We start from the raw sequence: 23,069 nt of genomic DNA, 5'->3' as shown, positions 1-23,069 counted from the left end.
TAGGATAACTTACATGTTAATAGTTGCTCTAAAAATTGTCCTATGAAATTAAGATTAATTTATTTTGTTTTACTATGGGGTGGTGGCGGGGTCTTCGAATTCCAGAGTCAATATAAAAGTATCAATATTTATTTCATTATTTTATTTTGTCTCAAAACTTTATCACGACGAACAATAACTGACTGAACTTGGTACATAAAACAGTACAGATATATAAACAGAAATGACGCGTATGTCACCTTTAAGATAAAAATCCATATGTCGAAATCCCACCACTAATGCACTGAATTTGTTAGATCATTGTCGAATAAATAAGTGAAGTAAAAGTAATGCTTTATGTAATTCTTGCTTTCCTATTTACATTACAGCGCCTCCACGCAGACGATAGCTACGAAAATGCACGTGCCTCCCTAAAAAGGAAGTTAGAGAGAATAGAAAGCTTGGAACATAAAGTAGCGGTACTAAAACTCGTAAATGCAAAAGAAAAATCAAAGGTACTAGGTCTACTGGACAGCGTGAGAAATCATGAATCAAAAGTGTCGAACTTTTCTATGGCCATTAAAACTAAAACTTCCAGTAAAAACGTCGCAACACAGAAAGGTAAGTCTTTTCTGCATAGCGTGAAATATGCCAATCAGTGGTCATTTAAGCTTGTGATGTGGTAGATCTGTTTGTAGACCCCTCTCTCAGTTTTATTTATGATAAAGTGTTTTCGCTTTTACTTAACAGTTTTCGATAAAAGCCCTCAAAAATTTTGAAATAAAGCAAAGATGTTATCAAAATGCTACAAAGAAGTGACAAATAACCAGAACAGTTGTGATAGGTGCTTGTTACGCTCCCTTTTTGTCGATTGTTATTTTTCTTCGATAAAGTAAAGCCGACTTTTAAAGAAACAAATATCAGACAGACGTTACTGGACAAGCCATTACATTTGCTGGAACCTCAGCAGTGTAGAATCTCAGTTTAAGGACTCGTAACAGTGGAACGGGATAGCATACCTTGGTTTTCTTCTTGCGCCTAGATATTCCTCTGAAAAGTTATTTGCACAAAAAGACATAATAATTCCAGTAGGTGTTTCAACAAAACATCCACCTGACGATGCAGAGCACTTTATTGAAGCCCCCAATGAGGGCGTTTTTTTGTTAATTTATTTGTTGGCATTAATTGCCATGTTCGTTATACTTCTATTTTGGTTTTCATCATCTAAGTAACGCTGTTTTAGGGGGTTATTGTTTGTTGTTTTATTTACATTTTTATGGTTGCTTACAACGTAACAACGTTTCGATGTAGTTTGTTTAGTACATAAATGAAAAAAGCATGGCAAACAATAAAACACCCTTCTCAATAAGCAATTTTTTAGGCAATGGAAGACTGAGAAGGCTTACAGTAATATCACCAACGCCGTCTTTTTATGCGTATCTGACACATAAAGAAAGTAATCCGGGTCTTCACCATACTATAATTTTTAACCATGAAGTAACCGACAGTCAGCATGTGTACAATCACCACACAGGTATATTCACAGCGCCAACATCCGGTGTATATGCGTTCCAATACTCTGTGCAACCGGACACAGGTTCAAACATTCCAGTTGAAATAATGAAAAATAATCAAATTATGAGTGCAGGTGTAACACGTATACACGGAGGTTACTACCACAACGCAGCGTCAACTGTCGTTTTTTATATGAACTCTGGTGACTCTTGTTTCGTTAGAACCAGCACAACTAATGCACCCTCTGGTAGTATTCATAGCGGCCATGATGCAAGAACTTCATTTGCTGGCTGGATGATACAGTAAAAATGAAATTTAAAAATAAAATTAATGATTCGATTAAACGTTAGCGTTTTTATATTCCATAACTTATAACAAAAACGAAACTTTTAAACGCGCACACTTGTTAAAGACCTTTTGGTGATCTATGGCTAAAAGTTTTTACAATTTTGTATATTTAGGCTATACGCTAGTGCATTTGTTGCTTTTACCATATCCGTTCTTTCTGTCTCTATTATCATGCAGGAATGAACATTCATTTTAATTCTTTTCAATTTGATTGATGGTTTTTATTTGAAATCATTGTAAGAAATAAATTACAGCTTTATCCAAAGCTCATGTCGCGAACAAATCAAAGAAAACAGAGACAGACGTTACAAATAAGAATCAAAAGCCAAATAAAGATACAGATAAACCTTATACTTTATTGTTAAAAAAGTAGGAAAGAGTGATCAGGGAAAATGTCACTTGTCAGCCGACCTCCAACATTGTATAAGTCGTGTTTAAGGAGTGCTTCAGATGTTTATTTCTCTTTGTTGTCTGATACAGAAGAAAAAATGGTATTGTATGAAAAATAAATCCATTCTTATGCTGGAGATACTGAATCAAATCAGTCAATAATTACCACACGGCTTTCAATGCAATTTATATTTTCCTTTATTCAAAGCACTGAAGTACTACCAGGTAGGAAACCGACCTACATATACATGTACTAGTAGTTTTCTGTTCTGCATTCCGTTCTTTTACAGACTATACTGTAGTTTAACGTCTTGGAAAATAGAAGTATTCAAATTACACACACAGTTTTAAAAGTGTGTGTGTGTGTGTGTGAAATATAATGAAAGGACATCAAGACGCTTCACGGGGCAATACCAAATACAGTCAACGTAAATTTGGTCATAAGGGAAGAAAACGTTAGACGTGTGTGTGCATCAACATAAATTGTAATTTCATGTCATTCATGTGTAATTGTATTTCATTCTGGTGCCTACGGTGTGTATATACAATGTAAATTAGCCTGTTTCCTGTATTTCATTCTGGTGTCTACAGTGTGTATGTACAATGTAGATTAATTAGCCCCGTTTCCTGTATTTTTTTCTGGTGTCTACAGTGTGTATATGTAATGTAGATTAGCCCTGCTTCCTACATTTCATTCTGGTATCTACAGTGTGTATGTACTGTGTAGATTGGCCCTGTTTCCTGCATTTCATTCTGGTGTTTAGTGTGTATATACAATGTAGAGTAGCCCGGCCTGCTTCCTACTTCATTCTGATGTCTACAGTGTGTGTGTACTATGTAGATTAGTCTGTTTCCTACATTTCATTCTGTTGTTTTGTGTACTATGTAGATTAGCCCTGTTTCCTGTATTGCATTCTGGTGTCTACAGTGTGGATATACAATGTAGATTAGCTCTGCCTCTTGTATTCCATTCTGGTGTCTACAGTGTGTGTGTACTATGTAGATTAGCCTGGCCTGGCCTTTTTCCTGTATTTCATTCTGGTGTCTACAGTATGTCTGTTTCTTGTTTTCACATTTTGGCCTTGAACTTGAATTTTGATGTCAATGGTCCTTCCGTTGCTTTATGCTTCTATATTTTTTGTCGATATTTATTCGCATTCATATGACTACACTCTAAATAACATTGTAACGAAATCCTTCAACCATTTATTGTTTGCAAATCAGGGTGTGTCAAGTCTTGCATGGAAAACTCATTATGAGTATTAAGGGTTTTGGTTGTCTTATGAAGCTAACCCTATAAATGTAAAAAAAAATTCGAGGAAAACATGAGGAATTATCTTTCACAATTTAATTTGGATATTCTTGACCAAATCAAAATTCATTAATACAAACTCACTCAAAACTATGCCATACTCATTTTCCCCTTAGATGGTGTTATATAGTTTAAATATAGTTCAGTCAGAAAGTGTATGGTTGTTAGAACAGATAACCATCATAGTGGAAAAATACGGTGTCGACCCTAATCTTATATCGAGAAGAGATAGAACACAAAGTTGCAAACGAGAAGAGAGATGTGAAAACAGTCTGAAAATATAAAAAAAAGCAAAAGACAACAATTGTAGAAGAATCTAAACACAACACAAAAACACGTAATCAACACAAAAAGGAAGGAACAGTGCTAACCATAATAATAGCCTACAGATATATTGAATATTCTGTCAGTACACTAAATAGGAGCAAAGATGTTGTATGTATGGATATACCTGGATATAAACATCTCCAACATTCATCTGAATAATAACTGTTGATGAGGCGGCGCTCTGGTACGACGAGTAGGCGCGTACATATAATGACCCCATGATGACTGAATTTTTTACAATTTCAACCGGCATTATGGCACCTGCATCGGGCGTAATTGTGTATGAAAACACGTACAATTTAGCTTGGTTTGCGCTGAAGACGCCGGTGAATCTGTTGTTGTTATTCCCGAGGTTAGTGATCAAATGATCGAATATTAAGGTGTGGTGTGGGCCTGGACTAGTCTCAGAACTTGACATATAGGCATAAAATGCGAGGTTGGTCGAATTCGGCTGTCTTTGGTGTCTTTCCTTCACTGCAGTTTCTGAATAGTACTAACGTGCTTGGAACAAACACATGAGTTCTTAATGATATTATTTAACATTATGTTAATAGAATTTTTAAATAAGACATTAATCGAACATCCATAGAAAGAGTAATCAAGGGAACCAAGGTTATAGCGGTAATCAAAAGAATGTAATCCAGGGACAAAGACCAGACATGGAAAACAGACATACACAACAAAGAACATAAAGTAACTAAAATCATACATACAAAGTAACAAAAGTAAATGAGCAACTCGGACTCCACTAAAAACTGGGAGCATGGACCAGGTGCACCGGTAGGGTAAGCGTCCTCTGCTTTTCTAGAAACACCCGCCGAGTTGCTCATAAAAAGTCAAGTCCGGGGTAGACAAACGAGAAAAGGAAAACTACGACCCGTTGAATACATCAGTTTTCATGGTGCTGATGGATACACCATAACGATCCACGAGTTCATGGTGACGACCATAAAACTTCTGTAGTAATGACTTCAATCTTGTAGCAACATAACCCCGTTCCAAAAGCCTATTTGTTAGAGTTCTATCGCGATACAAAAGGTCTGCGTAGTTTCGGCAAGCTCTGGCATAACGTATGAGTTGTGATATGAACACTCCATACGCAGGAGCCGAAGGGATGAAAGGAAAATTAACAATTCTGAGTGAAAAGTCATCACGTTTGTCGTAAAGTTTGGTCAATAGTTTTCCTTTACCATCGATTTCTAAGTGTAGGTCAAGATATGAGGCTGATGATATATATAGAAATGACATATTGAAAAAAAAAATAATAATAAAAACTATTTAATGGACTTTTTAATGTAAATCAGATAATGAGTCGTCTCATGTAACTTGACACTCAATTATATTGTAATATACAATTTGTGGACGAAGGAAATATTTTTCTGCTGTTTACTTCTATTAAAAATCTATTATGAGAATATTTTGTGCGACAGAGCCTAGGTTATTTAGAAGATGTGTTGCAAAATTAAAACCAATTCCCATTAAGATTGAGTTGACCAAAAATTGGATACACGCACGAACGAAAAAAAAGGTAAATCACAATGCCCCGGCTTACGCCTTTAAACTGGGGCATAAAAAGTTAACTCAAAAAGTTAGAAGTAAAAAAAAAACACAACTAACTGATAGACTTTTTCTTTCTTTTATTCTTACCAGCAAAGTGTCCTAACTAGACATATCTATATCTGCTTACTCTTTTTTGTCACACCAGTATAGTTATAAAATGAAGGGTTGATGTCAAGAACTGTAAGCTCTTGTTGCTCTGCTACTACTGTCTCTAGGTTTCGGTGAATTGTCCGTAAAGATTTGTAGTCAGAAAGCAATGCGGCAACTTCTTCGTTGAGTTCGTTTATTCTCGTATCCATTTCAACTTCGAAATCATCAAGCATTGTTTGGATTTGATGTTCAATTTTCTGAAGGCATAGTGAAATCTGAAAATAAAAAAGTAAGAAATAATAATTCTACATGTTAAATAACATTCGACTATTCCTTGCAATCATCATGTAATACACGTCACTTCCTCGACTCTAATCTTCCATATGAAATCAATTTCCTAGTGCAGTACTTCACCATTTTGACAGATATATCTTGTCCAAGAAAAAAATCTAGACTTAAGTTTGGCTCAATCTAAGAAACTTACAGAGGCAGAGAAAAGGTTAACTATATGCAATTCATTGGAAAAATAGTTTAATCTTTTAATGTCGTCTGTAGACGCCTGGAATAAAACCATTAGTTTTGGTTACATACATGTATGAGCTTAAAAAGTAGTAATCAAATTCTATAGCTTTCATCAGTAACATAGATATAAAGGAAGGTCAATACCCCCACAAAATGTATACAATAAGTATCGAAATACAAAGTAAAATCCACGTGCGATACAAGGAATAAAGCCATGGTGTTTTATGAATTTTAAAATTTTTAATATCGCTAATTTCGATAAAAAAATATTTGAAATGATTCGTGGTCAGAAAAGTATGACTACTGGGCTGGTGAATACCCTCGTGGCATCTGGGTACATTAAAAGAGCTTTAGTTCACTCTACCATAGATACACAGCATGTAGAACTCTCTTCACTTTGGGTAAGTGTGGACACAATATAGTTTTGACACACCTACACATATGGACTTACAGTTCATAATGTACACAACATCTGGTTCGGACACAATATAGTACAAAACTTAAAATTCAAGTAAAAAGGCAATTTTCGTATTCCGCCAAAAATAAAAAGTAGATTTTTTTAGGGTGTGGTCCTTTTGACCCATTTTAACTCGAAAACCGTAAGAAATTTCTGAAATCGGATTGAAAAGCGCAGTTAAGAACTTTCATAAAGAATCCAATAAATAATTATTTCGAAATCAGACCAAAAGTAAAAAATTCGACTTCTGGGTTGTGGCCCCTTTGACTCCTTATAACTCCAAATTTGGAAAAGATATCTAAAATCTGATTGAAAAACGCAGACAGTGATCAATAAAAATTCGAAATTGGACCAGCAATAAAAACACTAAAAAAAAAGCTATCGGGCCCTGCGCCATGTCTCTATGAACAATGTGGAAAAAATTGAATTGCAGATTGGATACGTTTTACCCAAGTTATCATAAATAAATTAAAGTCAATGGACGCCAACGACGACGACGACAGGGTGAAACCATTATACGACCGAAACAAATTGTATAAATCGTATAAATACACGAGAAGGTTTGTAGTTAGTCATTCATTCATTCATACCTTTATTTCCTCAAATACATGAGTTATATGAACAGTTTATATATATAGCAAGTAACAAAACATTATTACATGTAAAAAAAGGAAAAAGATATAAAATATTTACAATTATTTCATGAAACATGCATTTCAATCGGGGATATCTGTATTAGTACAATCCACGTTAACGTTATAATGAACAAGTCTAAATTGGCGGTTGTATTCTGCGGCGCATTGTACAACATGACCGTGGCACAATTTAGTGAAGTTGATTGTGTCATCATCGCTGCTTTGTATAGTGTTCGGTATTTTCCCAAGTAGAATAATAAAAAGGTCATCCTGGGAGTACGAGTCAAGTTCTGTAAACGTTCTAGGTTTAAGTTTTCGATTATCAAGTCCCACCAGATTTGTCTCAAGACGTTGGTTGCAGAACGTACAAGAAATATGGCAAAAAAGTCTATGTATTGTCTATTACACATTAAACATATCATTCGTGAACCACCGGGAACGCCCGTTATTAGTTTTGTTATAAAGTATGACCTTTTTATTTCATTTACTGTTTTTGAGTTTCTCCAATATTTTGCAAATGTGACAGTATGATGTATTTCGCGAAATTTAACAAAGTCACTATCGTTATTTATGCGAGTAGACCATTCGCGGGCTTGTGCGTTAGACACGTTCTGTTTAATGATTCTTTTCCATTCTTGTTTTGAGGGGAAGTGTCCATCTTGAATAAATCCAAGTAAATATTCATGTAAACTATATTTATGAAGTAAGGTTACTACATCAGGGACATAACCAAGATGTTTACGACTGGGGTCCATCAATGATTGCTTTAGATAAATGTTTGTTGTCCAAAGTGCACAACTTTTTACGAAAGAATAATTTGCGTTTATCGATCTCACTTGTGATAGGATGGAAGCCTAGAATACTTTCGCACATATCCGAACGAGAATTAATTTTGAGTTTCAGAATGTTGTTGACTATGAGGTTAAGAGTATGCAAGTCTTGCGCTTTGAGGTTGGACCAAAGTTCACAACCATACAATGTAGATGGAAGGATGACAGCGAAATATAATTTAACAAGAACACTCGGGTTTGTTGTATCCGAAGAAATTCCATTTAATGCAAAAAAAGAGTTCTTTGCTTTTTCACAGGCTTTAGCAGTTCTTTCAATTAAGCATTTAATATTATACCAAGATGGGTTAAGTTGTCTGAAATAGGAATACACTCCTGTCCTATAGTCCAGTTAAAGTTGGGTGTAGCCGAAGTCGGATTAAGCGTAAATATCACAATGTATGACCTCTGTGCGTTAATAGTAAATCGCCACATTCGTGAGAACTTATAACAGACATCAAGCATACGTTGTAACATAACGGGGGTTGTACTAATACAAGCAATATCATCAGCTAATGATGGAGCACAACTTACAACATTATTAACCCCAGTATTTGAGTATTTCGGTTTGTTGTTGCCTTTATACAGTGGAATAATCAGTCCATGCTTCCAAGCTGTAGGTAGTTCAGCGGTTTCAAAAATAGTATTAAAAAAACAAGTTAGAAATTTAATAATAGTTTTACCACCACACAAAATATGTTCGTGTCGAATTCGATCAATACCACTTGCTTTTCTTCGTTTAAGATTTTTAACTATATTGGCTACCTCATCCTCTGTGATAGAACCACCTGGAAGAGTGTCACCACGCACTAGAGATTTGTGAATGTTTTCATAAGTCTCTTCTACCCTACGTTTGTTTTCAGCGTCAAAGTTCTCATTTTCACTTTCGCTATACAAGTCTGTAAAATATTCCTTGAAAGCTTCAGCTACTGTTTCCGGAGTATTACCAAGTTTGTCACTGAACACTATTTCAGGGTAAATTCTCTTCGATGTAGGCCTTGAACGTTTCGTTAACTTCCAAAACAGATGAATAGTGTGACACCAATTTCGCTGAACATGTTGTGTCTTAACGGGGTCAGTTGAAGGAAGACTGAGTGTAAAAATACTTACCGTTCATAGGTCAATTCTATAATTGACTGCCTTAGGTTTTCAAACTCTATAAATATGAAATACTGAGTATTGATTTACTGAACTCGGTACATATGATGCACCACATTCATAGTGTCAGCGAGATAGAATATGAATAACCATATGTTAAATCCCAACACTTTAGTTAATGTTAGATCAAAGATAGATGAATCAGTGAAATCAGAAGCATGCTTTATGTAATGTTTGCTTTATTGTTTACATTACGGTGTCTAGAAGCAGATGGTAGTTACGAAAGTGCACGTGCCTCCCTCAACTGGAAGTTGGAGAGAATAGAGTTTTTGGAACAAAAAGTAGCAGTGCTGAAAATCGTAAATGCGAAAAAACCAAGGGTACTGGAGTTACTGAAAAGTGTGAGAAGTCATCGAACGAATCTTTCTAACAGCAATAATACTTTGAATGGAAAAGCGGCAGCCCAGAAAGGTAAGCCCAGCCCTTTAAGAAAAAAAAATGAACAAAAATAGAAATGTGCCTAATATGGAAAATATGCTTCGGATTCTGTAGGCTGAAGTTGATGTTAGCCAATTCCTACTTTTCAACATTTTCGCTAGAAAGTTCTCGAAAACCATTACGGAATTCAATAACGAAAACACGTACACATATTGGTGAGATTAAGCAGCGTTGCACAAATCACCAAGATGTAAGAAAATGATAAAAATTCCTTCCACCACTTTTCGAGGCTTTGAACCCTAATTGCCCATTTTGTTCTGCGCTTACGAATGTAAAGCTGCTTTTATAGCAGAAAAAAAAACGCAAAAAACATGACATGATTCATCAACCACATTTCGTTACAAAGTGGAATTTTCATATCTCACACATATTCAAGATATTGCAAAAGTAATAAAGGCTTTCATAGTAATCTTAACTTCTCTATCTTTGCAAATGCTTTATTTGCCAAACGCAGATAACACTTACCCTACCGGTGCGCGTTTACAAAGCTAACGAAGAGTTTTCACAAAAAGTTCAAGTTTTCGGAAATTTTGCTGTCTTTTTCGTCAAAGGATACTATTGTTATAACAGTCTTCTATAGTGTTGTTTACTTTACATTTCTAACTCACAACGAAAGACTTCGTTCTTACATATCACATTGACGGAATCGTCCGTAAAAAACAATTGTAAATACAAAAACATTTCTTAGAGAAATCATAGTTTTATGTTTATTTTTTTTTTTGCTTTGAATATGCGACAAATATCATGATAAAATAAGCTAAAAAGTTCGTCGACCAACTTTCATGTTTGGAACTTAGGTATGGTTTTGAAATTATTACTTCAATCTTTCAGTCAAATTAGTTCTTTTTGCTTCTTTTATGTAACAAATTGTGTTTGGCAGTAACATTTTACCCCAAGATAGACTTGATATTAGCCATACGACTAAACCATCCCAAGACTATGAAACATCTGTAAGTATCGTTGATAAATATGATGTGCCAATACAGTTTGTAAGTACTGCAGTATCTACTTTCGATTCATTTACGTTTTTGCTATGTTTGGCGTATAATTCATTTCTGTTCAAAAACATACAAACTGAAGTCTATGTTATATTTTATTGACATATTATAACAATATTTACAAAGAAATAAACAATCATGATAATTTGTGCAAATGAGTATAACACGTGACTAGATTTATAGTAATGATACAACATCAGGCTTGAATAACCATGTTAGCATTTATAGAACAAAAGAGGCTACATAGTATAACAACCAAACTAGTCTTTAAATTTCAGACTGAAATGTGTGTTCTGTTCGTTAATCTGTTTGTGTAGAGTTAGGATTCAGAACTGTTCTAGATTTAGGGTTCAGCTTAGATAAAATGTACTGGCCAATATTCTACATAGCTGAACAACCATTAGTGTTGTATAGAGTTGGATTATTTTGTTTTATAGACCCAAAACATAAGTACCAGTAATCATAAATTGATATTGTACCTATATGTATGTACTAAGTCACTAAGGTCAAAATGCCAACATAAAGCCGTCATGTGTTGCTTCTCCATGTTAAAATATTATATTTATGTAAAATCTGCCAATTAAGTTTGTACCTTTCTCTTACATTTAGTATCAATCATGTCATCCAAGCGCCCCCCCCCCCCCCCCCATATGTTAAACCTACTATAGTTAATTCCAGACAGGCATGGTCTGTCCTGTTGATTGTTTGCCTTTATCTAGAAGTTACTGGAGTTTATTTGTGACACCAGTTACTTTGATGTATCCAGGGGATTAAGTAAAACAATTAAGCCCTTTGTTATTCTATTAGTCTGTTATAACCACAGAGAACCATCTATTTTTTGTAAAAAGCAAATTAAAAATTGATTTTGCATATCAGAACTCTGCTACTTTAAAATTTATAATATGATTATGTTGAATCATTTAGATCTTTTTGATAGCTGCTGTAAACATGTGGTCTCAAACATGACCCAAATATTACAAATGAAAGATTACATTTTGAGAGTAGCTGCAGTATGAAGAAATGCATCGTGGGAACAATTATGAAAGTATATTTTTTCTTTCAAGGGCACAACTTTTGCCTTTCAACTAAGTGCATTTCTTCTATTTGTACCTTCAGCACAAATGCAACAGATGAGGTATAAACTATCTTTTTCAAAGATTTCCAACACAAATTTAAATCATTATTGAATTCAATAGCATCACAACTCCTAAAAATCCCTGCTTATGTAAATTATTGATTAGAAAATGTATACAGAAATATTGAACAATTTTAAGGACTGTCTATCTGCAGCTTTATACCAAATATTAAACAGTTTTATGAGAAATGGTCAACCAGTGTGCCACACAGCTTACTTACTGTCATACTATTGGAGTAAACCTCAACAAATTAAGTTATTTCTAGTAAATTCATGAGTATAATACTAAAATATTCCTTCGATTCTTACACTGCTCCTTTAGAATCAACAATAAAATAAATGCACATTTTCAATATGATCCTAAGTAAATAGGTTTCACAAAAAGTCCTTTATTGTAAATTCTGATGTAGTACAACAGAAAAAAATATTTTAACTTCAATATATAACTTTTTACATTTTCAACACTTTTTGTGAAGCTTACTGCAGGTAGACTTGCATTACAAGAAAGGATTTCTGAGAATATAGATAATATATTAATATATTATAACTTTCTTTATAACCATACTTTAGAATATATATTGATTACACCAAAATACAACCTTCATTGTATAACTTTCCTGTAGATCCACAGACAAAAGTTAAGGTTTATTGTTTATACAGAAATCTTTTAGGGGCTTTTTAATTCCATAATATATATGTACACATTTAAATTAAATTTGGTTTTTATTTGCCATTACTGTTTAATTTATAAATACTAAAATTTGAAGATTGATAGAATTTCATCAAACAGGAAGAGGAAGAATAGATAAAAATTTACACTTAAATCATAGTGGAAGGAACTACACCCTTACAAAGAAATAAAGACCATTAAAATTGTAAATAACATATTATAAATAATTTTTAGTAGATTTTAGCAATTTCTGGGCATTTTATTTTATGACACTTTTAACGAACTATTTTATGAATGTTCATTATTCCTTTTAAAAATGACAAACTTCACATAAGTCTAATAAATGAAAGCAATCTATCTTTATTGTCTCTTTACTATATTTTTTTAAAATCCTGATCTTCTCAACACAACTTTGTGGCTAATAATGAAATGAACTTATTACAAAATAGATACTTCTTTGTGAGAGACCTATTCATTACAATCCAATGTTTCTATTGAGATTGTTCATAAAGTGCCATAACACGCCTCTAATTTTAAGTATGAATCATAAATATATATAATCCATTGCACAACTTAATCTATACATATAAAATAAATATAACAAGAATTTGAAGAATAATGTCCAGGATACACCACTCTTTATGACTCATGGTAAACAGAAAGTTGGTAACTGGCGAATCAAGGTACAACACTTAATAACATTCAATTTTTGAAAAAAGAAAGAAACTGGGAGAGAGAAGTGAAAAAAAAAGTCTTTTAGAGGTTCAATTTGTAAGGACTGAGCTACAAACCAATATCAAATAATAGGGAGCTTAGAACAATATAGAATAAAAATACTTCATATCTAGATCCAAAATATTCTGATGAAAAAGATGACATATTCAATATGAGATATTTCAATAATAAAATAGGCAGTACATTTTTTGTACCTATTATTCTGTTTATAGGTAAATAATTGAAGTCAAATTTTTGATAATTTAAAAATCCAAGATACTGATTCTGAAATGCAGCACAAATTGTGTCAAACAATCTTCATGTTTAAATACATGGTAATGTCTGAAGGACTGAGAAAAAAAAATATAAAAACGAAAGAAGATAAAAACATTTTTTGTCAAATGGACTAACAGACATACAGACAAGATGAACACAGTATAATTCCCCAAATATTAAGAGGAATTTTAACACAAACTTTCGTTACTTATCATGAAATATTTGGTACAATGTTTATGGTGTGACATACATGTATATATTGTTGAAATCAGTATAACAATCTGATGACTATAATGGACTCAATGAGATTGTTAAGTGTTCTGTGGTAGATCATATCTACAGCCAAATATATCTGTAAAAATGTCTGCTATATATCTTAAGAGTACATGGCAGTTCTGACAGTTATTACTAGGTACCTATTTTTTTTCAGGAAGTTTTATACTGTTACAATGTATTACTAAACTTTCCAAAGAGAAATGAAGTAATTTTATCTGTGAAGTGTTAATGGAATTTTTAACAAAACAAATGTTGATTTCTTTTCAAAACCACAAAATTAAAATTGTGTTTTCAATAACAAACAAACTTACAATAAGTAATGAAGCCAATAATTTGGTTTAAAGGAGTTCGAATAAGAAGCAGAAATTGGCATATCAGAAGTGAATACTCCATAAAAAAAACAATTGTAACAGTAAAACTAAGATTTGAAAAATATTGATATTCCATTTAAAGAAGAGGAAAATCCTGATCTTTATAAGATTTTTGACTGTAGTTTGGATGATCTTCAAAACATATAAATAATTATACAGGTATGATATACTCACATAATAAAAGAGACATTTCATACTTCCTGCTGCCTTACATCAGAATTTTTAAACTCGAGTTGCACATAAAATACTGTATTGAACAGTAAAGAATTTGTTGATATATATGTAGTTTGCTTATTATTCCATTATGATTTGTTGATATGCATGCAATGAAATTCAGAGGAAGTTTGCAGTAAAATAAGTACAAGTTGCTGTACGTATACAAGATGGATAAATAGTATGAAAAACAATTTGAAGATGGATGATTGGCCCACCACCCCCCTTAAAAAAAATGAAATAAAATAAATTACCACAGTACCACTTCACCCAAAAATACCAAGTCAACATTTTCACAAAATGAAAGCCTTGTAGGTTCTGGTGTGAGGTGCTTGAAAGTATCATGAGTTTTTGGTTTATCAGTTTCATTAAGGTTGACACATACATGTACATGTATATAAAAACAGTGAACACAATATGGAAAGGGGTTCAGTGTCTTTGGCATAAATATTACTACTTGGAAGCTCAAACACGACACATCAATGCATGCCGCTATCGTCAAAACTATGGGACTCATGCTGCTATGTTCAAACTATGTATGCATTGGTTTACTATAGAATGTCACATGACAAAGTTCATGGCACTTAGTAGTGTTTAAATAGCACTAATATTTGCAATAAAACAACTCTGATGTTAACTGCATATTATATAGACTGACCAAATAACAATTGTTTATAAATTAGATTTGTGTCTCCATTGAGCTTGGTAACGGCAGACAACATGCACTTCTCACAAATTCATTTATTCAATGTTTCCTATTCTGAGATTATACATTGTATCCATGAGATTCAAACTATCAGTTCTGAGTAGCCTCCCTTTGACTGGTCAGACTGGGCCTCTGCTTGTCCCTCTGATAACAAGGAATCAAACAGGACTATCACAGATTCAGAGAAGGAAGTTTAAGTTCACACTGCAGACACTTGCTCTTCTTCTTCATCTAAAAAGGAAAATGAGAAATAATTGATTAGTTCATTGATAGCTTGTATATGATGTCTTAATTGTACCTTATCACTGATGTTTGTCTATATCAAACAATATAAACCAACCGTGTTAATGGTCTGTTCATTATTACCCAATGTGTTGTAAGTGGCACTAATATCCTGCTAACTGAGAAAGCATCAAATGCCATTCAACTTTTGATTACAAAATGTACATGTTGGACTTTTTAGCCAAGTTTAAATATGATTTAACCCCACCTTCAACTTTTATCTGAGGCAAATGGACGAACAGGAACAGATAGACAAATATAAAATTACAAAATAAAAAAAAAAAATAAAAAAATGGAGCATACATCATAATTTTTTTGGTCATAATCACAAAATGTTTCTTAGCTGAAATTAGTTTTTAATGAAGTAATTGTAATTATTTGTGACTATCTAATTCTAACAACTAAGATCAAAGAAAATGCTATTAAGTACAAATTCCCATTCACCATTCAAAATAAACAAAACTAAGTTAATCAACCAAAGACAAAAAAGTTAAGGGCAGAAGAAACATTCACAACCACTCTCACTAAAAATTTCATCATTATGTCACTTCCTTCTTTATCTGGTCAGCATGCCATCAAATTGGAGGTCATTTTGAAGGTAAACATAAATACTGGTACATTAAAAATGAACAAATCAAACCATTACCTACAGAAACCTTGAAGGTTCTGACAAAAGGGACCATCAAATTCAAATTCATGTAAACCCCACATATGGCCTCCAATATATATATGATTTGTAAGTTCAATGAGTTGACAAGATAATAGAAGGACAACATTAACAAGGTTATATCAACATCTACATTACTCCATCTAACAGCACTCCATGAGAGAATCTAAGATCTAGCTCTAGAGCAGCAAGAGGTGATGGTTCAGTGTAGTATTCCATGCCTTTAACAACCATGCTAATTCCCCTATATTTATATTCATTATTTGTTTTTTCTATGACGGAAAACTTTACAGAAGAAATGAGGACAAAAAAATAGAAATCCATGTAAATTCTCTAAAATGAAGTAAAAGTAACAAAAGAACTTAAGTAAACTATTTAAAATAAAATGTTTCACAGGGCACAACTTGATACGACTGCAGAAGTTGAACCCTGAAATAGACACACCATTCTAACTTGACACAGATTTGAATCTTAATTATGATTAGACATTTGACACAGGATAAAATTTGACCAGAATGAAGTGGTCACATTTTGGTCCTTTTTCCTAAATGGTTCCAGTCAAAATCTGTAAAATCAATCCAAAACTTCCTGTGGGGATATAGTACCTTGTGGTACAATATCAAAGGGATTCATTCCCTTTCACTCAAGTTATTGTCCAGAAATCAGAAAAAAAAAACTTTTTACTGACCCTTTGTTACTTGTTTCTGGCCATTTGTGGCCCTTTATTCTCACTTGACTCAAGTCACTATCCCAAAAATCAACCCCATTCTTCCTTTTGTAGTATAGCACCTTTTAGTAAAATTTATATGAGATCCATTCACATTTACTCTGGTTATTATATGGATAAAAGCAAAATGTTTGTTTTGGCACCTTTTTGGCCCCTAATTCCTAAAAGGTTCAAATCTTAACTCCCAAAAACAATCCCAGTGTTCCTAGTGGTATGGCACCTAGTTACACAATCTCAAAGAGATTCATTCACTTATAGACAAGTAATTGTCTGAACATCAGGAAAATACATGTTTCTAGGCCTCATTTTCTGAGAAGTTCAACTCTTTACACCAAAAATCAATTCTGCTGACCATTGTGGTATAAATATTGAGGAAAAGTACGGTGAAAGTACTTAAATTTGTGGAAACCAATTTTCGTTTATTAGGGCTGATACACAAATTTGTGGATTCTTGAGTTTGTGGTTTGAAGGTTATCAGTTTACACATCTATGGAAATCTCATTTTTATTGGGAACCAAATGTGGTGGTTTCCTATACATAAAAACCACAAAAATTAGTACCCCACAAACAATAGTACTTTCACAGTATTATAGACATCCTTTTTACTGAAGATATAGAGTTAAGTTCTATGAAATGTTTATTTTTGGCCCTTAATTCTGCAGCAATTGGGACCATAACCCCAAATTCAACACCAACCCTCCTTTTGTGGTTTGGAACCTTGTTATAAAATTTGTATAAAAAAACAACCAACTAATACTTAAACTATCACAAAAAATCCAAGTGTCGATGATAGAGCAGTAACAATGACGACCACAAAATTTTAGTGGTTGTATAAAATACTTTCCTTCTAGTCAGTAGGGCTTCAAGAAAAATATAAACAGTAAATTCCAGTTTTATTAGGAAGCCCAAATTGCATGGGCATTTTCACCTCAGATATCAACCTCAGATAATATGCCATTCACTAGTTAACATCCTTTGAATATCAAATTTGTCTTCGACTTAAGCCTCCAATTTTGTTGATGACTTAAGTGACACCTACCATCGTTAGTGTGACTGTACCTAGCTGACCCGTTGTAGTATCTCATGCCCCCATCATGCGATTGTGCCCGCTCTGTCTTGTACATGAGCTTCTTGCGGGCAAGCTGAGCCATTTGAGTTGCGGAATGGTAGTCAGGCAGAGGAGGTCGCCGTACATTAGTGTACGTTTGGTGAATATAGTTGCTATATGCTGTTGAGAAGGCAGAAAAGGGACAGGTTTTTAGCAAGTTAATAGTAATCACCCATCATTCAATAGCCTAATTGCAAGTCTTGTACACACATGCATTGCCTCTTAGTTTCTCAATATATGAAATCAGCAGTAGATCTATTGATTTCCATTGCCCATGAGAAATCAAACAGTATGTATGATTATTTTTTATGAATTCAATATGTTACCTACTGCAAAATAAATGGGAAAATGATAATTCTATGCAGCTGGACAGTCAATTCCACAAGCTACTTTCTTCCTACAATATCAAATTTTCTAAATTTTATAATATCAATTGAAAGTAACATACGCAAGTGAGGCCACTACAATTTGTACAAGACTTACAAATTAATAGTAATTTAAAGTTATCAAAATAACAAATGCTATAATTGTCAAAGGAGTAAACAAAATTGCATAACAATAAAACAGGTGAAAAGGAAACAGAAAATTAACATTCCTTTATAGGTCATAATTCAGAACATAAAATAGACATAAACTTAGTCATGGCACATCATACTTAGGTTTTTTTTAACAAAACAAAATAAATTCATTAAACTCAATGAGTAATATTTTTTTTTTCATTAATGGTTAAAGCTGTATGCTTTGTAAAATATTCTTATTTCAAATGATAATGTTCAAAAGAATCATTTGCTAGATTTTTCTGATTCTAAGCTACATGTATAACCAGACAGCTAATAAAAAGAACCTATGTTGTTGACCTAATGCAATGTTTTGTTACCCAGTACTCTCCCTTTCCTGTACAGGTTTGTCACCCAGAACTCTTCCTAACCTGTACAGGTTTGTTACCCAGTACTCTCCGTAACCTGTACAGGTTTGTTATCCAGTACTCTCCCTTTCCTGTACAGGTTTGTTACCCAGTACTCTCCCTTTCCTATACAGGTTTGTTACCCAGGACTCTCCGTAACCTGTACAGGTTTGTTACCAAGTACTCTCCCTGACCTGTACAGGTTTGTTACCCAGGACTCTCCGTAACCTGTACAGATTTGTTACCCAGTACTCTCCCTTTCCTGTACAGATTTGGAAGAATATGTGGGATTTACAAGGTCTTAGAATCTGTGTGATTTTAAATGATTTTGCCGAGGGGAAAAGCCAGTATTTAGAGGTATATTTTGGGTAACAAAAGCATTGTAGAACCAATACCCAGATTCCTATGTTTTCTTTGTAAACCATAAGAATGATGCACCAAGTCATAAACATAGTCATAATTAGGTGTAGTAATGTAGTTTACATGCTACAAATACATTCCAAATTGTCTCCCTTTACCATCAAAACTGACAATATCACTCATTCTGTTATTCAAAGTACTGGTAACAAGCATCTTCAGTAAGTGGTATTTATACATGACTTCATGATTGGATTTATTTTTTCTGGTCTAGCATTAGATGTTTTTCTTTTCATTTTTTTTTTTTTGCTGTTGTAATTTTTAGTAAAAATAAAGTAGTCCAAACTGGTAACAAAGTGAAAGTTCTGATAAAATAAAAAAACAATCTTATCACTTTCATAATATAGTCAAATGATATATCATTAACATATGATTTATCTAATCTAAGTGCAAAAGCCACACATATTGTGCTCAGCAAACAATGCTTGTTATATTTTGAAATAAAAAAAAAAATCTGTACAAGTTAACTGCAAGTTAAACAAAAAAAAAACAAAGCATTAAAAGCTAAAACAGACAATGATATCTTGAGTGATTTACATGTGAATTTTTAAATACAACAATTAGAGTTTCAAACAAAATCTTCCGCGAAATTTATCTAGCAATGTATATTTTCACTAAGTATATTGTGCTGAAAATGCAGCTTTAAAATATTTGCTAACTAGAATATCTCATTTTCATCAGCCTATATAATCCTTATATATTACCTTTAAGAAGAGAATAAGTGAGTATTGGCCAGCTTTGGTTACATCATGCACACCAAACAGTCACATGCAAGCACACAGATGACAGGAGAGAGCTTCAAGCTTAAAATTATTCTGCATGGAACAGCCATCAGAAATTATCAGCTGCCTTTGTTAATGTTTTTTATTGACTGAATTTTGTCTCAAGTTTTAATTAATCTGGATAACAAATAAGTATTTATGATTTATCAAATAAAAAGAAATAAAAAAGATTGTATGGTATGGGGAGGGGCACTTGTAAAAGACTGAAGCTTCTCGCCTAATGATTGGTTAAAATGATATGAACATGCCATCCTAAAAATGGTTGGTACATGGATGAGAAATGATTCTCACCTGGAGAGTTTTGCATTACCACATGGTATGGCGGCAAAGGAGGCCGCACCTGTGGTTGTGTTGGATGCTGGTGTTGAGATGCCGCTGGAAGATACACAACAATGTTCTACACTTACAATACAAAATCGTGAGGAACAAAATTTTGAATGCTTACAATAGAAAAATTATGAGCCACACATAGAGAAAACACATTCAAACCACTGCTCTTAAATAAAAAATCTTTGCAATTTTATACATGTAATATTTAAAGGAATAATTTTGATAACACAGACTTGTAACTGTAAGGGGTGGTAACACTTAAAGCTGAAAATAACCAACACCTACTGAAAATATTGACACTAACAAAAATTACAAACTTCCAACATTGATATGTAAAAAAAGAAGAGTTTACAATCGTCTTCTTGGATACTATATTTGGTAATAAAAAAACTTGGACTTCAGTAAGTCAGTGAAAACATGGATATTTAAATAATATTTAAAAAACTCATCATTTTTCTGGGTAAAACTTGTTTTTTTTTTTCTATAATTCTATGAAGCTTAAAAAAATGCAGATATATATTTAAGCTGCAACTAGCAGTTTTTTTTTTTTTCAAGGACATTCTACATTGCAAAGATTGATCTGAAGACCAAGCTAAATACTTTGTACAAGAAAGCTTAAGGATATAGAAAGCTCACATAACAAAAGAAAAAATACTGTAAACCTGGAAATTATTGCTTTCATTGTTGCAGTTTAAAAAAAACTTAATTGCAATCACAAAAAACTTCAATTGTTCACATTTTATTTTAAAGGAGTATTTTCTAGTTGTTTTTTTTTTTCAAAAAGAAAATAATACATGTATGGCCATATTTAAAGCCTGCAATATTTTCTGAATTTACAGTATTTAATGAAAATAATTGGTAAACTGCCTACTACCTGCAATATAATCATTAAATGTTTATTGCAGACATATAAATCTGTCTGTTACATCAGATTTAATTTTAGCTTTTTTGGGTTTTTACTGATTCATTTCAAAGCAAATGGAAATTTTCAAACAAAGGGAATAAGTCTATTGGACAGTTTCAAAATTACTTATGCTGCTGATCTTATTAAAAACTCAAGAATATCTGATGGAATGCATGCTCCAATAAAAAAGAGATAATTACCTGATTGAGGGGGATGCTGTAGTCTGTAGTGAGGGGTGGGGGATACACTACCCCCAGATAATGTTGAACTGTGTGATGAAGCTGCTGAATGAGTACTATGAGAATCATAACTATAGCGACCAGAGTCTGTCTCATATTGAGGTGGATAACTATGGTTACTTCCAGTTGGACTTGCTGATTCAGAAGAACCTAAAGAACCTACAATACAAAACAGTTAAACCAGATATACTTCTACATGTGTACGTATTACATTACGATAAAATCTAATGGATGTTTACCGCACGTTAGATGTTGTATGTGTAACGGTACTTACAGTTACCAGAAACACATAACTTTTTAGGCCTAATGGAATTATTTAAACCTTCACTATCATGTTTTCAACTCTTTGTGAAAACTGTTTGTTTTTCTAATCAAGATTTTAACGAGCACATACAAATTTAGGAAAGTATAGTGCACTACTTCGGTATTTAACATAAAAAGAAATTATATATTGGTTCAATGATCATATTTAACCTTCTGAGTACTTATCTTGCTGAACTGGTACTCTTTGTGGAAGTAGTAAATATATGCTGTTTAACTAGAACTTAATTAACTTATAAAATACATGTGTGTAAAAGATTGGTGTGGATGGGTTTCAAATAATCCGCAAATAATGGGAAAAGCTAAATGGATTCAAATACTGAAAGTTGGAAATTACCAAGCAACATTCTTGTTTCAAAGAAATTCATAAAGAATGCTAAGATAGGCATGCATCAATTTAAAATAATTATTTGTTAACACAGACATGCTGAGATTCATTTGCATAAAATGTTGACATGACTTTCCCTGATTTAACTTCAAACATATAATATGAAAAAATGTTATAAAACAAATCAATAGAAAACAGGGACAAATAAATAATATCCCATTCTAAAAATGGAACTGCATAGGTCATGAACTTAAAGGGTTCCAGATATTATAAATTTGGTTGTATACATGTATTATCTTTTGCAACTATTACAAGTTTGGTTGTATTCAATGTTGATACATGTATTATCTTCTGCAACTATTACAAGTTTGGTTGTATTCAATGTTGATACATGTATTATCTTCTGCAACTATTACAAGTTTGGTTGTATTCAATGTTGATACATGTATTATCTTCTGCAACTATTACAAGTTTGGTAGTATTCAATGCTGATACATGTATTATTTTTTCTGATGTTTACTTTTTTTCAGATCCAATACAGTAGAATAACCAAAGACAGAAGAAAAAAATCCAAGTTGCCCATGAAATTCAGTGCAAGTGAAAATACCATTCAAGTGAAACATGACATATTCTTACCCGTCCGAACAGGCTTATTTCTGGAGTGGATATGACTAAGAGATATCACAGATGAGCTCTCGGGAGTGAGATGTACAGGCCTAGCATGCGTGTGCCGTGGCGACTGTCGGCGATTCGACATTGGACTAGTGAGATTGGGTTGGGGATGATGGGCATGATGTTTTGTGGGTCGGACCTTGTCAGACAGACCCATCAGTTTTCTGATAGCTTCAGGAGAATCTGCACCTACCAAAGCAAAATACATAAAAATGTCACATGCAGTCAAAAGACAGAAATCATTCAAAGAGGTTATTATAATGATCATACAAACCTTTAAATTCTTGCAGATTATTTTACAAATCAAGTTAATCCAAACTAAAATCCAAGCACTTTTATATTTTTCATGAGGAGTAAAGTCTAAATAATAAACTTCTTACAACCAATTATTTATAAAATAGTAAGTTACATGTACATAATAATTGCATTTATAGATTTGAAGCAATTTGAACAATTTCTTAGAAACGATAA

The 23,069-nt window shown here is 33.0% G+C and overlaps 2 protein-coding genes and 1 long non-coding RNA gene across 17 annotated transcripts in view; 2 read left to right on the top strand and 1 right to left on the bottom strand.

Moving 5' to 3' along the window:
- The first annotated feature begins 266 nt into the window (after window positions 1-266).
- LOC148618664 (complement C1q-like protein 2) lies at window positions 267-1,838 on the top strand. The gene is made up of 2 exons (XM_088577794.1): window positions 267-600; window positions 1,361-1,838. Exons 1-2 carry the CDS (start codon window positions 330-332, stop codon window positions 1,798-1,800), a joined length of 711 nt encoding a protein of 236 aa, XP_088433920.1. The 5' UTR covers window positions 267-329; the 3' UTR covers window positions 1,801-1,838.
- A 7,340-nt stretch (window positions 1,839-9,178) lies between these two features.
- On the top strand, window positions 9,179-22,591 carry LOC148618663 (uncharacterized). The gene is made up of 2 exons (XR_015921407.1): window positions 9,179-9,531; window positions 22,457-22,591. It is a non-coding gene; the product is annotated as an uncharacterized LOC148618663 (long non-coding RNA).
- The window catches only part of LOC148618662 (rap guanine nucleotide exchange factor 6-like), a 68,091-nt gene continuing 55,655 nt past the window's right edge, over window positions 10,634-23,069 (bottom strand). For 9 of the 15 annotated variants that reach the window (XM_088577777.1, XM_088577780.1, XM_088577779.1 and 6 more), the window contains 5 exons: window positions 22,563-22,787; window positions 21,239-21,436; window positions 20,096-20,179; window positions 17,633-17,821; window positions 14,944-15,148 (listed from right to left, as the gene is read on the bottom strand). In XM_088577777.1, coding sequence (XP_088433903.1) covers window positions 15,117-15,148; window positions 17,633-17,821; window positions 20,096-20,179; window positions 21,239-21,436; window positions 22,563-22,787 — 728 coding nt within the window. In that variant the 3' untranslated portion in view covers window positions 14,944-15,116. Of the gene's footprint in view, window positions 15,149-17,632; window positions 17,822-20,095; window positions 20,180-21,238; window positions 21,437-22,562; window positions 22,788-23,069 lie in introns of all 15 variants that reach the window. The other 6 variants (XM_088577789.1, XM_088577792.1, XM_088577783.1 and 3 more) reach the window with 5 other exon arrangements.

Source organism: Perna viridis, chromosome 4 (assembly GCF_037379345.1).
Source record: "Perna viridis isolate PV_CMFRI_1.1 ecotype Kerala chromosome 4, ASM3737934v1, whole genome shotgun sequence".
Lineage (NCBI taxonomy): Eukaryota > Metazoa > Mollusca > Bivalvia > Mytilida > Mytilidae > Perna > Perna viridis.
This window is presented reverse-complemented; position numbering and strand designations above follow the sequence as displayed.

Excerpts from the sequence above, each read along its gene's own strand:
- LOC148618664 (XM_088577794.1), top strand. The coding sequence starts at position 330 with ATGCTTTATGTAATTCTTGCTTTCCTATTTACATTACAGCGCCTCCAC. Across the intron at positions 601-1,360 it reads AAACGTCGCAACACAGAAAG|GCAATGGAAGACTGAGAAGG; the intron begins GTAAGTCTTTTC and ends GCAATTTTTTAG.